At 43.6% G+C, this 16,073-nt stretch overlaps 1 protein-coding gene across 1 annotated transcript; it reads right to left on the reverse strand.

Annotated features, from left to right (window-relative positions):
* Window positions 1-6,182: 6,182 nt before the first annotated feature.
* On the reverse strand, window positions 6,183-14,269 carry LOC135322180 (protein VAC14 homolog). Its single transcript, XM_064489990.1, has 6 exons — window positions 14,221-14,269; window positions 9,319-9,491; window positions 8,858-9,025; window positions 7,764-7,826; window positions 7,153-7,373; window positions 6,183-6,518 (listed from the first exon to the last, which is right to left on the reverse strand). The coding sequence occupies exons 1-5, from the start codon at window positions 14,267-14,269 to the stop codon at window positions 7,299-7,301; spliced, it is 528 nt and encodes a 175-aa protein (XP_064346060.1). The 3' UTR covers window positions 6,183-6,518; window positions 7,153-7,298.
* Window positions 14,270-16,073: the final 1,804 nt, after the last annotated feature.

Genomic DNA, 16,073 nt, shown 5'->3' on the forward strand with positions numbered 1-16,073 from the left:
AATTAGTTTGACTTTATTAAAATTAAAACATCTATTTTTTTAAAAGTACCATTAACAAATTTATAAGACAACGACTAGTCTAAGAAAAGATATTTGTAACACAAAAACAAACCAGAAAAACTGGTATGAAGAATTCCCACAATAAGCACAATAAAAAAAAGCCAAACAAAACTCAACGGAGGAAGAAGGAAAGTATATGAAAAGGCAATTACGGAAAAGGTAAATCAAATGAAAAGATATTCAACCTCACTAAATATCAAGAAAATATAAATTAAAACAATGAAACCATTTCACATCCGTCATATTGGCAAAAATTTAAGTCTTCTGACATAGAATATGTGGAACAACAGAAACCCTCATGTACTGCTGGTGGAAGTGTAAATTGAGACAATCACTTCGGAGAGAATTTTGATGCTATTTAATAATGCAAAAGGTATATTTACCATATTGCCCAGTAATTTCACTTCCAATTATTTCCCTTATAGAAATTCACCAACATGTGCACAAGGAGAATGTACTAAAGTGTTCATTACAGCATTGTAATAGTATAAAATTGGAAAATGTGTACTGTCCTTCAGTAAGTGAATGGATAAATAAAATGTGGTAGGATTTCTGTATATTAATTTTGTATCCTGCAGCTTTACTGGATTCATTGATTAGCTCTATTCCTTTTCTGGTGGCCTCTTTAGGATTTTCTAGGTATAGTACGTCATTTGCAAACATTGAATTTTACTTCTTCCTTTTCAATTTCGATTTCTTTTTCTTGTCTGATTGGTGTGGCTTGGACTTCCAATACTATGACGAATAAAAGCAATGAGAGTGAGCATCTTGTCTTGTTACTGATCTTGTAGGAAATGCTGTTAGCTAGCTTTTCATTGTTGAGTATGATGTTAGCTGTGGGTCTATCATATATGGCCTTTATTATGGTGAGGTATGTTCTCTCTGTGCCCAATTTCTGGAGTTTTTATCATTAATAGATGTTGAATTTTGTCAAAGGCTTTTTCTGCATCTATTGACATGATCATATGGTTTTTATTCTTCCATTTGTTAATGTGGTGTATCATCACATTGACCTATTTGTGGATATTGAAAAAGCCTTGCATCCCTGGGATAAATCCAGTTGATCATGGTGTATGATGCTTTTAATGTATTGCTGGATTCGATTTGCTAGTATTTTGTTGAGATTTTTGCATCTATGTTCATCAGTGATATTGGTGTAGTAGTTTTCTTTTTTTGTGATATCTTTTGTTTTGGTATGAGGGTGATGCTGGCCTCACAGATTAGGTTCAGAAGAGTTCCTTCCTCTGCAATTCTTTGGAACAGTTTGAGAAGGATAGGTGTTAACTCTTCTCTAAATTTTTGGTAGACTTTACCTGTGAAGTCATCTGGTCCTGGACTTTTGTTTCTTGGGAGTTTTTAAATTACTGATTCAATTTCATTACTGGTGAAGTCTGTTCATATTTTCTATTTCTCCCTGGTTCAGTCTTAGGAGATTGTACCTTTCTAAGAATTTGGCCATTTCTTCTAGGTTGTCCATTTTATTGGCATATAGTTATTTGTAGTAGTCTCTTACGATCCTTTGTATTTCTGTGGTGTTGGTTGTAACTTCCCCTTTTTCTTTTCTGATTTTATTTCTTAGGGTCCTGTCCCCTTTTTTCTTGATGAGCCTGGCTAAATGTTTATCAATTTTTATCTTTTCAAAGAACCAGCTTTAGTTTCATTAATTTTTTTTCTTTTTTTTGGTCTCTATTTTATTTATTTCTGCTCTACCTTTTATGATTTCTTTCCTTCTACTAACTTAGGGTTTTATTTGTTCTTCTTTCTCTAGTTCCTTTAGTTGTAAGTTTAGGTTGTTTATTTGAGATTTTTCTTGTTTCCTGAGGTAAGCTTATATTGCTATAAACTTTGCTCTTAGAATTGTTTTTACTACACCCCATGGGTTTTGGATTGTCGTGTTTTCGTTTTCATTTGTCTCTAGGTATTTTTAAATTTCCTCTTTGATTACTTCAGTGATTCATTGTTTAGCTTCTGTGTGTGTATTTTTTTTTTTTTTTTTTTTACAGTTTTTTCTCTTGTAGTTGATTTTGTCTCATAGTTTCTGGTCGGAAAAGATGCTTCTTATGATTTCAGTTTTCTTACATACTGAGGCTTATTTTGCGGCCTAGCATTTGATCTATCCTAGAGAATGTTCCATGTACACTTGAAAAGATGTGTATTCTGTTGCTTTTGGATAGAATGCTTTCTATATATATCAATTAAGTCTATCTGGTCTACTGTGTCATTTAAGGCCAGTGTTTCCTTATTGATTTTCTGACTGGATTATCTGTCCATTGATGTAAGTTGGGTGTTATAGTCCCCTACTGTTGCTGTGTTTTTGTCAATTTCTCCTTTTATGTCTGTCAACATCTGTCTTATATATTGAGGTGTGCCTATGTTGGGTGCATATATATTTACAATTGTTATATCTTCTTCTTGGGTTGATCTCTTGATCATTAGATAGTGTCCATCTTTGTCTTTCTAATGTTCTTTATTTTAAAGTCTGTTTTGTCAGATATCAGTATTGCTACTCTGACTTTCTTTTGATTTACATTTGCATGAAATACCTTTTGGCATCCCCTCGCTTTCAGTATGTATGTATCTCTAGATCCGGAGTCTTTTGTAGGCAGCATATATGTGGGTGTTATTTTTGTATCCATTCAGCCACTCTCAATCTTTTGATTGGTGCATTTAGTCCATTTACACTTAAAATAATTATCGACATGTATGTTCTTATAGCCATTTTATTAATTGTTTGTAGATTGTTCTTGTAGTTCCTTTTTCCCCCTTCTTTTATTCTCTTCTCTTATGATTTGATGACTATCTATAGTGTTATGTTTGGATCCCTTTTTCTTTTTTGTGTATATATCTATTACAGATTTTTGGTTCTGGTTACCATGAGGTTTTGCTATAGCAGTCTATATTTATGATTGTTTTAAGTTGCTTATCTCTTAATTTCAAATGCATTAAAAAACCCCTGCATTTGTACTCTCCTCTCCTCACAATTGCTGGGTTTTTTTTCATTTTTTAGTTTTGTTAGGTAGAATTGTTACAATTTGACTGCACATATATAGTATATTGCATGTAAATACATATATACAATATACTACACATATTTTAAAAATTTACATATATGTACTATTCATTGTTTCTAAGAACGTTTAGAGCTTTAGCTTTTTAAACTTACACAGTTATCCAAAGAATAAAGACAACCACAAAATAAGAATTAATTTAAAAAATACATACACTCCACTATTAACAGCAATATTATTTATAATTGCCAAGATATGGAAGCATCAATAGATGAATGAATAGAGAAGATACAGCATATATATGTAATGAAATACAACTCACCCATAAGGAAGGAAGAATATTTTGCCAGTTTCTGCCCTTCATTCATTTTTTTTTTTTCACTTCAAAAACCAGAATTTTATAACTGGCATAAACATTTCCATTGCATCAGAAACAACAAAATACCCAGAAAAAAACTTAACCAAGGAGGTTACCTGTACTCTGAAAACTGTAAAACATTGATGGAGGAAATTGAAGATGATGTGAAGAAATGGAAAGATATCTTGTGCTCTTGGATTGGAAGAATCAACAAATGGCCACACTACCCAAAGCGATCTACAGACTCAATGCAACCCCAGTCAAAATACTCATGACTTTCTTCACAGAACTAGAACAAACAATTCCAAAATTTATATGGAACCATAAAAGACTCCAAACTGCCAAAGCAATCTTTTGTAGGTCTTTTTTTTCCTTCTCTTTCTCCTTTTTGTTCTCTTTTCTTACAGTTTGATGACGAGAGAAGTTCCTTTAACATTTGTTTTAAAGCTGGTTTGGTGGTGCTGAATTATTTTAGCACTTACCTGTGAAGCTTTTGATTTCTCCATCAAATCTGAACGAGAGCCTTGGTGTATAGAGTATTCTTGGTTGTAAGTTTTTCCCTTTCATCACTTTAAATATATCATGCCACTCCCTTCTGGCCTGTAGAGTTTCTGCTGAAAAATCCAAATGGGAGTTCCCTTGTATGTTATTTGTTGCTTTTCTCTTGCTGATTTTAGTATTTTCTCCTTATCCTTAATTTTTGCCAATTTGATGACTATATGCCTTGGTGTGTTTCTCTTTGGGTTGATCCTGTGTGGAACTCTCTGTGCTTCCTGGATGTGGGTGACTGTTTCCTTTCCCAAGTTGGGGAAGTTTTCGGTTATTATCTCTCCAAAAGTTCTCAGGTCCTTTCTCTCTCTCTTCTCTTTCTGGGACCCCGAAAATGTGAATATTAGCGTGCTTCATGTTGTCCCAGAGTTCTCTTAAACTATCCTCATTTCTTTTCATTCTTTTTTTCTGTTCTGAAGTACTGATTTCCAGTAACCTGTCTTCTAGCTCACTGATCCATTCTTTTGCCTCATTTAGTCTATTCTTGGTCTCTTCTAGTGTGTTATTCATTTCAGTGATTTTCTTCTTCAACTCTGTTTGGGTATTCTTTATATTTTCCAACTCTTTACTAAAAACTTTACTTTGTGTATCTATATTCCTCTTGAGTTCTCTGAACATTTTTACCATGATTACTTTAAACTCTTTCTCAGATAAATTGCCTGTCTCCTCATGACTCATTTCTTCTGGGATTATCTTGTGCCTTGGCTTTGGAGATATTCTTCTGTTGCTTCATATTGTCTATCTTTCTATTTATATTTCTAGGTAGATTAGTTATGTTTCTTGACCTTGGAGAGGTGGCCCTCTGTGGGAGATGTCCTGTGTGTCCCAACAGTACACTCCTCTCTTGTCATCCAAGGGCCAGGGTCCAGCTGGTCCCAGTGTAGAGTCTGGCCTGTGTTTGTGGATTCCTTCCACAGGCTTTGGGATTGTTGTTTTCTTATTTCTGGTATCTGCTCCTGGTGGATGGGGCTGGACTAGAGGCTTATGCAGGTTTCCTGGCAGGAGTAGCCAGTGCCTGCCCACTGCTGGGTGAAGCTTGGTCCTGGACATCTGGGAGGGCCATATCTAGAGGCGTTTGTAGCTCAGGAAGTCTGTTGATGGATGGGGCTGTGTTCCCACCTAGTATGTTGTTTGGTTTGAGGCTTCCCAGCCCTGAAGCCTACAGGCAGTTAGTTGGGTAGGGCTAGGTCATGGTGCTAATGATCCAATCAACACATCAAATGACTGCCACCAGCTTTTATGTTCCCTGGATGAGTTGCAGCTGTCCCCTACGACCCCAGGAGATCTTCCAAAACCAGCAGACAGGCATGGCCCACATTCCTATGAAATCACTGCCTCTGCCCCTGGACCTGGTGCACGTCAGATTCTATGTATGCTTCCCAAGCGAGTGAAGTCTCTGTCTCCCCCAGTCCTGTGGGGCCCCTGGAGTTAAGCCCCACAGGCCTTCAAAACCAGATGTCCTGGGGTCTCCTCCTCCTCCTAATGCCAGAACCTGAGGCTGGGGAGCCTGACGTGGGGCTCAGAACTCTCACTTTTGTGGGAGGGCCTCTGTGACTTAATCATTCTTCAGCTTGTGGGTCGCCTACCCTGGGGGGTATGGGGCCTGATTATATTGCGAGTACTCTCCTCCTACCACCCTGCTATGGTTCCCTCTTTATGTTTTCAGTTGAAGAAGATCTTTTTTTGCTAGGTTCCAGTCTTTTATTTTTCGATGGTTGTTTAGCAGTCAGTTATGGTTCTGTTGTAGTTGTGAGGAGGGGCAAGCTTGTGGTCCTGCTGCTCCACCATCTTGACTGGAAATTGGGATATCTTTCCATTTATGTAAGTATTCTCTAGTTTTTCAACCGTGTTTTGTGATGTTCATTGTGTAGGGATTGAGAAACACTTTTTCCTTCTAAATTACACACCTGAGCATCATATATTATTCTAAATTACACACCTGAGCATCATATATTATTTATACAATAAAAAGTTATGCCACAATATAGTTAATATAGTTAATATTACTATAGGTTGATAAACAGTAAATTAGGATATATAATAAGGTTCCCCATTTTTTAATTCCTGATTTTGGTTAGTTACAGTTTTGTTAGAGAACCAGATTCTCTCCCACAAGGACCCACCACTCCAAGATAACCTTGTCACTCTGATTCACACTCCAACCAGGCCTCTCTCCCAGATGGTGAGACAGAAGGTGCTTCTGAGGAGGGGGGTGGCCTTGGGGCCTTGACACACTCACCCGTGGTCTGGCAGTGGATCACCAGGATGCTGGCCATCTCGGCAAACTTAACACTGGAGGAGGGGTTCTTCTTAATTTCTTTCAAGAATTCTCCAAGGACCACCTGACACCTACCAATGAGCAGAGGGGAAGGGAGACAGCACACGCCAGCCAGGGCTGGAGGAGCCTCCACCAGTGCCACTTCTGCTCTGGGTCATCCACCCAGAGGGGGACCACACTTGATGGGATACACTTGTCAGATGAGTGCTCCTCAGAGGCTGGGGTAGACGAGCTCTTAGCTCCTCAAAGCGGGAAGCACACGGATCTGGAAGAAGAGAGCAATTTCTTGTTTTCCCAGCGCTGCCTGTCTGTTGGATGTCGGATATGTATATGCATCGAGGGCTTTGGCAGCCTGTCCCTCCCCTGTCACTCAGTTTCCAAATCTCTTTGCCGTCATCGCCCAGGATCTGGAAGAGTCCATCCAGGATCTCTGGCAAATAATCCAGCAGGTTAATGTCTGGCACGGACTCCAGAACCAGGGTTTGGGCTGGGGAAGAAACCAGCAGGGCAAGTCACCAGCCTAAGAACTTGTGTCTCCTCACCCATCCTCTGGGACTGGCCAGTGAGAAGGGGCCCTGCTGAGGCTTTTTAGGGAACTGAGGGGCCCACAGGGGAGGGGGTGCAAGCGGCTGTTGTTTTGGTTGATTTCAAGGCGGTATCTGGGTGATTCTGAGGACAAGGAAAGAACCGTATCCTTTTCAGGGGCAAACATGATGGGCTTTGTGGTCAAAGCCGACTAAGTACGTTTTTGGTTTATCTAGTGTCATTGAGTAATAGAGGGATAACAAAGAGGTGTCTCTGTGGTCACAGGAGGCACCCAGGTGGTGCTAAAGAGCAGACTTTACTCAGCTAGAGGCTCATTATAGCCGACAAAGGAGTGTCAAGGGACCGGACCTTACCCAGGAGATGATGAACTGCTGGGCGTACTGGCTGTTGGAGTAAATCCTCTCCCACAACAAAGGGATGAAGCTCAGCAGGTTGAACCGTTGCTTTCTGTCTCGATGTTCTGTGGGTCAAAGGCATGTGAGCTGCTTGGGGCCAGGGGCTAGGTGCTGCGGGGGAAGATGGCAGAGCCTGAGCCAGGCAGGAGAGGCCCCCAGAGCATCCATGCTCTCACAGCCTGAAGGACAAGCAAAATGGATGGATTAAAAGCAGGAAACAAGGTCAAAAGAACAAATCAAAAGGCAAAACGCTACCTACATCTCTGTGGTCTGGATTGAATGCTCTGGTGAGCTTAGCATGAATGGCCTGTTTCATTCCCCCTGCTGGCTGCAGGGTGGGGCTAGCACGAGGGGACTTTAGGGGTGATAGAACAGTCCTGCATTTTGATCCTTCTGGTGACATAACTCTATACACTTGGCACAGAACTGTACACTGTTTCATTTACTGTATGTAAATGAAAAACATTTTTTAAATTAGGCAGAGTGTGCCAGTGATAGAATTTATAAGCTGTACAGACAGATGAAGGAAAGAGATTCTAAAAATAAAAGCGGAGACCAAGTACAAATACCTTTAAGAGGCGGTCCAGGAGCTCAGATCCGCTTTTCACATTGGGGTCTAGGTCAGCAGCCAACTACGAGAGGCACAGAGGTGGAGAGAGGGTCACAGTCAGTATGTAAGACAAGGAATCCACTGAAATCCCACCGCCAAGGCCTTGGTGTGGCTGGAACGTTGCAGGGCACCTCTTTCGGTGCACCGGGAAGAAAGTATGGGAGGCGGGGAGGCAAAATGGAACCTGGTAAAGGCGCCAAGATGCAGTGGACCCCAGATGTGGTCAGGTACCTCTGGACGGGACCCGCTGCCACCGGTCAGGTGGTTGCTTCCTGGTGGGCTCCCTCAAGGGTTTTCAACCTTACAAGGCTGGGTCCCCTCTCCACTCCCGGAGGAGAGGACGGAGCAGCTGTGAGGTGGATCCTCTAGAAACAACTGGGGCGTCAGCAGGGCAGTAGAGCTTCAGGGAGGGAACCCCAAGAAGCTGAGGGTGAAGCTGAGGCTATTAGGGACCCCAAAGCCTTTCTAATAGAGCTTTTCCTAGAGCCTGTGCTCTCCTCACAGGGGAAATGCAGTCTGCACTATGCATTCACCATCTTCACCTTTGATAAGGGAAGTTAGTGCTTTTGTTTTCTTTCTTCCTTTCTTTTTCGTTTTTGTGGGGGGAGGTAATTAGCTTTATTCATTTATAATGGCGGTACTGGGGATTGAACCCAGAACCTCATGCATGCTAAGCACCCACTCTACCACTGAGCTGTACCCTCCCCCAATAGCGCTTTTCTTTTCCTTAAAAAAAATTTTTTTTTTTTACTTAAAGTATAGTCAGTTACAATGTTTCAGTTTCTGGTGTGCAGCATCCACAGTGCTTTTCAAATGATTGGTTTCTGACTCTCATGGTGGACTGATGCTTTCATAAAATGAAATGCAATAAAAAATAAGCTAACACAGATATGGGGGGAAAAACAAACATAAATACAAGCCCATTTAAAACATGTATCATTAGATTCAACAGACAACAAGCCTCCCCGGCAGCAGGTGCTGATCTGCTCCGCTTGCCTCTGGGAAAAAGGTGGGTGGGACGAACTCAGCCCAGCTAGAGGGAGGAGCGGTCACCTTGCTCAGCCCATCAAAGAGCACGTTGAAGTGGGGCAGCACGGCGCCGCGGGCCACCTTGACGATGTTGTAGAGGGCCTCGCAGGCGTAGTAGCGCAGCCTGCTGTCAGCGTCATTGAAGCAGGTCAGCACCGGCTCGATCAGCTCCTTCAGGTAGAGCCCCGAGTCCTGCAATGGAACAGGAGGAGAAGCAGCTCAGACTGGATCAGGCCCCAGGCCCCAGCCCCCAGCTCCCATGGAGATGCTCAGGCCTCTGTGTGAGGGCAGGGCTAAAAGACCCTCCGCAAGTCAGCCTCCCGGCATAGGGGCCGTGCCCGAGAACCAGGCGGCAAGGCCAGAGAGCCAGCCTTGCTGGCCTAAGGTGTGGAGAGGATGGCGAAAAATGACAGGTCTGTAAAACCCTGCTGGGTCAGAGTCAAGGCCATGGCTGGTGTGTCTGTTCCTCCAGGAGAAAGGCCCACCTTGCCCAGTGCGATGGAGCAGGCGGCCAGGCCGATGAGGCCCCCTTTCCTGCTGTGGGGGTGCTGAGACAGGGCAAACTCCTGAGACAGGGTCTGGATCACATGTTTGATTTGCACGGTGTTGTTCTGGGCCACGAACTCCCAGACCAGCCTGGAGAGAGAGAAGAGAGGAGCTCAGGACCAGCAGAAGCAGGCTGCTCCTGTGGGTGCAAGCTTGAGGGCCAAGGCTGAGGGAGAGAGATGGCCTGTTACGAAGATGAATCGAGAGTCTCGGGGCAGGACTTCCCCAGTTCTGCTGCTGACTGGGAGGCGCTAGGGGGGTGATGGTTGTTTCCCTTCTTTGGGCCTCTGTTTCCCTTGTCTACAATAGAACAAGGAACAGTGGAATCTGAAAGATTCTAGAATCTGAGAGAGTGCAAGTGAATGTCTTGCTGAAGACTAAAAGGTGCAGTGTTCCATCTCTTTCATTCAGCACTTGCTTAGCCCTCGATTCACGCACCCAAAAGGTTCTCTGTGTCTGACATTATTTCCGGGAACAGTGGTGAACTAGGCCTGGGTCGATAGGCAAGATGCACACACAAACAAGTCCAGGTTGCAACACAGCACAAGCGACGCCGCAGAGGCAAGTGTCTCGGGGCTGACTGGGAGGTGCCGTGTGAGTCAGATCGTAGAATCATTAACAAGCGTTTTCCCGGAAAACAGAGAAGGCGGGGGATCTCAGAACAGGGAGCAACGTGGCTAAAGGCACGGGTCCGTGAAGAAACCTGATGTATTCAGGGGAGGGCGTCAGGAGTTTCGTGCGTGGAAGGTGTGGCTGGAGACAAGGGGAGAGGAGAGGTGAGCCAGAGAAGGGTTTCCAGCAGTAAGGGTGACACGCTCAGGTCTGTGCTTTGACTTGGTGCCTCTGATGGGAGCCTGGAGAGGCTGCGCTGGGGAAGGCGGGCTAGTTGGACAGAAGGAAACTGCAGTATTCCCATGAGAGAACACCGCAGCTACAGGGTCAGGAAGAGGGCCTCAAATATGACAGAGTCGGTGGGAAGGAGACACAGAAATGGACACAGAAAAGCATGAGGAGGCCATGTAATATGGGAAGACGGCAGGAAGACAGAGCGTGCCTCTCCCACCTCTCCTGCCAGTTATCGAACCCAGGACCTCCTGAATGCTAGGCCTACACTCTACCACTGAGCTATCGCCTCTCTCTAGCTACCTGTTTCCCCACACTTACCTTTATCTCCCCAACTCAGGGAGTCAGCTGGGTTCTTAGTTCCTCAACCTGTGTTGTAGCCTGGAAACTAGTTGTTTCAGCTGGGCAAGTTACATCTGATCTCTATCATTCCATCTCAGCTGGAAGGAGAAATCAAATTCCTTCCTCCCTTCCTCCCTCCCCCCACCCCCTTCTTTCCTTCCTGTCAGAACAGCCATCATTCAAAAGTCCACAAACGATACATGCTGTGGGGAAAAGGGTGGGAATGTAGTCTGGTGCAGCTGTTATGGAAAACAGTATGGACATTCCTCAAAAGACTGAAAATAGACTTACCATATGATCCAGCAACCACACTCCTGGGCATATATCCAGAGTGAACCTTAATTCAAAAAGACACATGCACCCCAATGATCACAGCAGCACTATTTACAGTAGCCAAGACATGGAAACAACCTAAGTGTCCATCGACAGATGACTGGATAAAGAAGATGTGGTATATTTATACAATGGAATACTACTCAGCCATAAAAATAATAAAATAATGCTATTTGCAGCAACATGGATGGACCTGGAGAATATCATTCTAAGTAAAGTAAGCCAGAAAGAGAGAGAAAAATACCGTATGATATCACTTATATGTGGAATCTAAAAAAAAGAAAAATAAAGGACAAATGAACTTATTTACAAAACAGAAACAAACTTACAGACATAGTAGACAAACTTATGGTTACCAGGGGGAAGTGGGGGGAAGGGATAAATTGGGAATTCAAGATTTGCAGATATTAACTACCATATATAAAATAGATAAACAACAAGTTTATACTGTATAGCACAGGGAACCATGTTCAATATCTTGTAGTAACCTATGGTGAAGAAGAATATGAGAATGAATGTATGTGTGTTCCTGTATGACTGAAGTATTGTGCTGTACACCAGAAATTGACACTACATTGTAAACTGACTGTACTTCAATAAAATACATATTTTTAAAAAATGATAGGCTTTTATAGGCAGAAAGGGGAAGGGGCCAGGAAGGAAGTGGATTGTTTCAGGCATGTCACCTTCTTTTGGGGAGGGGGATGTGTCTGTCACACAAATCACCTCACCAGAGCTAATCAGGTAATTCCAGATTGACTAATTAGTAGTCACAGTGTTGGGATAAGCTGAAACTAGTTAGGTTAGATATTAAGTCTTGGTTTGTTGACATAGGTTTAGCACAAATGACTCAATTTGGGGCCTGTTGTTTCATTTTTTTTAAAAACAATATGAACATAACACTGGTGGTACTTTTCTTTAATGAGTGAAAAGCACACATGTAAAGCTCATAACAATCTTGAAAATGGAGTATTATCCTCAATCCATAGATCAGAATTATCAGACACAAATGAGGGGCTACGGTAGCAGAATTCTAAGATGGCCCCTCAGAGTCCCACCCTTTTGGGTATATGCCCTGTATATGTCCTCTTGACTGTGAACAAATCTTGTAAATATGATGTGCTGTCACTGTAACAATTATTACAATTAAAAATTATAATAATTATTATCTTATAAAGCAGAAAAGATTTTGCAGATGTAATGAAGGTCCCTAATCAATTGACTCTGAGTTAATAAAACGGGAGATTATTCTGGGTGGGTCTGACCTAATCAGGTGAGGCCTTAAAAGAAGTCAGAAGAGATTTTAAGGAGAGGAGACTTTCTCCCTGCTGGCCTCGAACAGCCAATAGTAACAACAGAGAAGTGTGTATGATGGGCCACTTGGTAAGGATATGAGAGTGGTCTCTAGCTGATAAAGCTTGTTCCCTGTGATAAGTTACCAAGAAAATGGGACTTCAGTCAAATGGCTGCAAAGAAATGAATTTTGTCAACACACTGAGGGGCTTGGAAGAGGATCTTTTTCCAGTTGAGTCTTCAGATGAGGACTGAGGTTGGCTGAGGTTCCCTCAGAGCCTGTGGGACTCTCAGCCAAGACCCCAATTAATCCACTCTGGACTCCTGACCCATGGGAACTGAAATAAGAAATTTGTGTCTTTCAAGCTGTTAGGTTTGTGATAATTTGTTGTGCAGATATAGAAAATTTGTACAGGAGCTAACCTCAAACTCAGCAAGTCATGGAGGAATTGTGTCTAGAAAAATCTATGAAAAATGTGCTTTTCTTTACTGGTGGGGTTTTCACAGCTTTTAAAACCTTTGCCAACACAATCTCACAAGTGAAGGTGGGTGCACCAACAATCTGAAAACTGCCCCAAACCTAGATTCATCTCCAGAAGAAAACGTAGTGTTTAATAGCTTCCTCCTCATACCCTGATACCAAGTAGCACTGATAAGGGCATTTCTAAACATCTTGTGATGTTTATGTTATTAGAATTTTGATGCTGGTTGATGCAAAACAATGGAAAAAATTAAAACAATGGGGATGATTTGGATCTATTTTTCCAGTGTGTACTTATTTCCACTAGATCCATATTTAATGCAGTATTTCATGTGTTCTTTTACTGTTTCGTTTGGCTTTTTCTTAAAGGTGAAACGAATTTCCCAAAGGTCGTAATGTGATACAGTTTTTAATAATTGAAACAGCTAGGACTTTTTTTTTTTTTTTTTTTTTTTTTACCAGAAGTAACTCTTTTTTTCTGAAATCACATTCTGACTAGGTTGCTAAGAAACCAGTTTTTCACTTAAGGCCCAAACCTCTGCTTTGTCCTACCTTTAATTCAGAAATTCTTGGAATAATTGTCTTTTTTTCTCTAATATCTTGGAGAATGTCAACTAGTTAAGGCTATTTATGCATAACTGGACTGGCACTGGTGCTGAGAACAGACAAGGGCCACCATTGCCTTCTCTACATGCTCATTTCTCTGTCCCTAGTGGCCAGCCCTGGCCATGCTCAGAATCCTCCAGACTAGTGCATAATAATACGCCTGGTTGCACCGTGTCCATCACTTCACAGCTGTAACTCTTCTGCATCTGTGATGATGATGTCTCATTGTTGTTACATAACTTATGGGCATTGTGGCAAGAGGGTACTGGTGATACATAAGAAATTATACCTAAGTCTTAACTCTGCAAAGCAGATTCTCCAACAGCAATTTGATTTTGCAGGGGTGTCAGGACAACATGTTGAGGCTCTAAGAGGCTTGGGAGATCCCTCACTTGGGACTTCTTGAGATCTCACAGGCCCTCATGATGTCACAATAACATTGCCTCTGATCTGAGGCATGTCTCTCCTAAAGAAGTGGTTGGAGTTAGGGTGCCACACTCACCAGGGCCTCTGTGTTGAACAACATTAGGGAGCCCCATTCACATCATATTCTGTGCAAAGTGCTCTCTGGAATTGTTTCACCTGGGCCCTGATATTTCCTGAACCCCTGCCCTCCTGTGAGATGTCTCCTGGTCCACTTTGCTGAGAGCGCATTCTGTCCAATGGAACTTCCACTAGCTTGTGTTAGCATGCTCGTTTTCACCAGGCCTCCCCTCCAGCCCTCTTTGGAGCTACTTTAACTTTCCAGATTTGCCAATATAGAACAATTGGTTATTGTCTTTTTTGAGCCCGTGAGAACCACCTAAAGGGAAGTGATGTACCCCATCTCAAGTCATCCAGGAAGGGGGTTTATGCTGGGGCAGGGTCTGAGCTGGCACACAGTCCCAAGGAGAAGGGTCTCTTCCCTGACCCTAGCCTATGAGGCTCTGGGCTCTAGACTCACCTCTCTGTGCCCGTGGTGCTGGAGCCAACTTCCACGCGGCTTTGTCCATGTTTTCTTCAGTATTAATGACTGTTTATCAACTAGGTTTAAAAGTGTTGAAAAAGTGCCCATTTGGAAGAAGGTGGTGGTGGGCCAACTGTTCCCCTCCCCCAGCCATGCCTGTGGGGAGTGGGCAGGAGGAGGGACACTGGGGGCGGTGAGGTGGGGTGCATTTCATCCAGTAGGCCTCAAGCAGAGGTGGTGAGACTCCTCTCCAGGGCTCTAATGACGATTAGGGCTGCGAATGCATCAAAGACTCACGTCCTGCTGGCCGCCTTCAAAGCAGTGCTCTCCATTGCTCTGTGCACACATACCCCCTGGGGATGCCATTAAAGTGCAGATTCTGATTCAGAAGACCTGGGGCTGGCCAGAGAGCCTGCATTCCCACTGAGTGCCCACGTGATGCGGACGTGAGGCGCTGAGGCTTCAGCGATGACCACAGTGGGGTCCTCGGATCAGTAGCGACGGCATCACCCAGAACTGGGCAGAAATGCAGATTCTCAGGCCCACCCAACCCTACTAAATCGTGCCTCTGAGGGGGCACCCAGCAGTCTGTGGGTTAGCAGGTCCTCCGGGTGATTCTGATGCTAAATTTGAGAACCACTGGCTTCTTCAGACTGCTCGTCAGAGGACCTGCTGTTTGAGATCTGCACCCTCTCAGTTTGTTACTTAGTGTGTTTCTTTGCTCATTTAACCACTGGGAGTATCTGTCATCTAGTTTTTTTGTCTTTAGTCCCATCAGCAGTGTCTTTGGTGGTGACAAAAATGGATTGTCTATTAAGGGTGCATCTGCAGAAACTTTAGGAAAAGCTTCATTTGCCATGGAGTGTACTGAGTTGAGGGTTGGGGGCGATACAAAAGAGGTTAAGAATCTCCCTCCATTAAAAACACTCTAATAGCTCTAAGGTCTTGTTAAAACATAGGCTGCTGGGACACACCCCTGGATTTTCTGACTCAATAGGTCAAGGGTGGGCCCTAAGACTTTGCAGTTTTGCTAAATTCCCAGGTGATGTTGCAGCTGCTGGTCCAGGAATCATGTTCAAGAACCACCTCTTTGGTGCTTTCAGTCCCAAATGGCCATCTTTTTTCATACCTCTCCCTCTCTTGCAGGTAGGCTGGAGAGGATGAGGAGAGGGGACCCTCAGGTGAGGGCGTGTGTGTGTGTGTGCAGAAGGAAGTCCGCTCCGGGGCCAGACTTTAACCATCTTTATTCCAATGGGTGATGCTTACAGTTATGCGGCTCTATTAATACCCACTGCGGGACCCGGGAAGCGCCTGGGGGAGGCAGATGCTCACTCCTCCTTGGACGTGGGGCTTCCGCAGTGCTTTCCCTCTGAAGGAAGGACTGACTTAGAATGTCACCCTTTATATGCACACAGAATGGCTGCAGTTTAAACACATCAAACGGACATGGTCCTCCCTCTGGAAGGAGAGCCCTGACTCAGTTGCAGCATTAATGGCCAGGTGGGTGTTTGATCTGTAGCACTGGTTCTCAGCTGCCTTATGGGCTGAAAAGAAATGATGCCCATATCCCTCCCTGGATCAATTAAATCAGCATTTCGGGAGGTTGGGTCTGGACCAGAGTCAAGGGCAGAGAATCACTGCTCTACAGGCTGAGTGCCACGCAGGGGGCTGGGAGTGGGGTGGGGAACTCGGGTCTCTATTTGTGTCTCTCCAGGACCTGGCCTTCAGCAAGAACTTTCTTTGGGGAACAGATATGGGATTCAGAGATGGAGGGAGCATCCCCGGCCCCTGTCCCTGCAATAATTGCCCTAATGTGTCTGCTCACTGCTCTGAAAATAGTGACTTATTTG

This window comes from Camelus dromedarius, chromosome 9, assembly GCF_036321535.1.
Source record: "Camelus dromedarius isolate mCamDro1 chromosome 9, mCamDro1.pat, whole genome shotgun sequence".
Classification (NCBI taxonomy): Eukaryota; Metazoa; Chordata; class Mammalia; order Artiodactyla; family Camelidae; genus Camelus; species Camelus dromedarius.

Bases quoted from the DNA above. Each gene is read 5' to 3' on its own strand.
- LOC135322180 (XM_064489990.1), bottom strand. From the start codon at position 14,269: ATGGACAAAGCCGCGTGGAAGTTGGCTCCAGCACCACGGGCACAGAGA. The intron at 9,026-9,318 runs GTGGGCCTTTCT...GTTCCATTGCAG, and splicing joins GCTCCATCGCACTGGGCAAG to GACTCGGGGCTCTACCTGAA. The intron at 7,374-7,763 runs GTATTTGTACTT...CTTGTCCTTCAG, and splicing joins TCCTGGACCGCCTCTTAAAG to GCTGTGAGAGCATGGATGCT.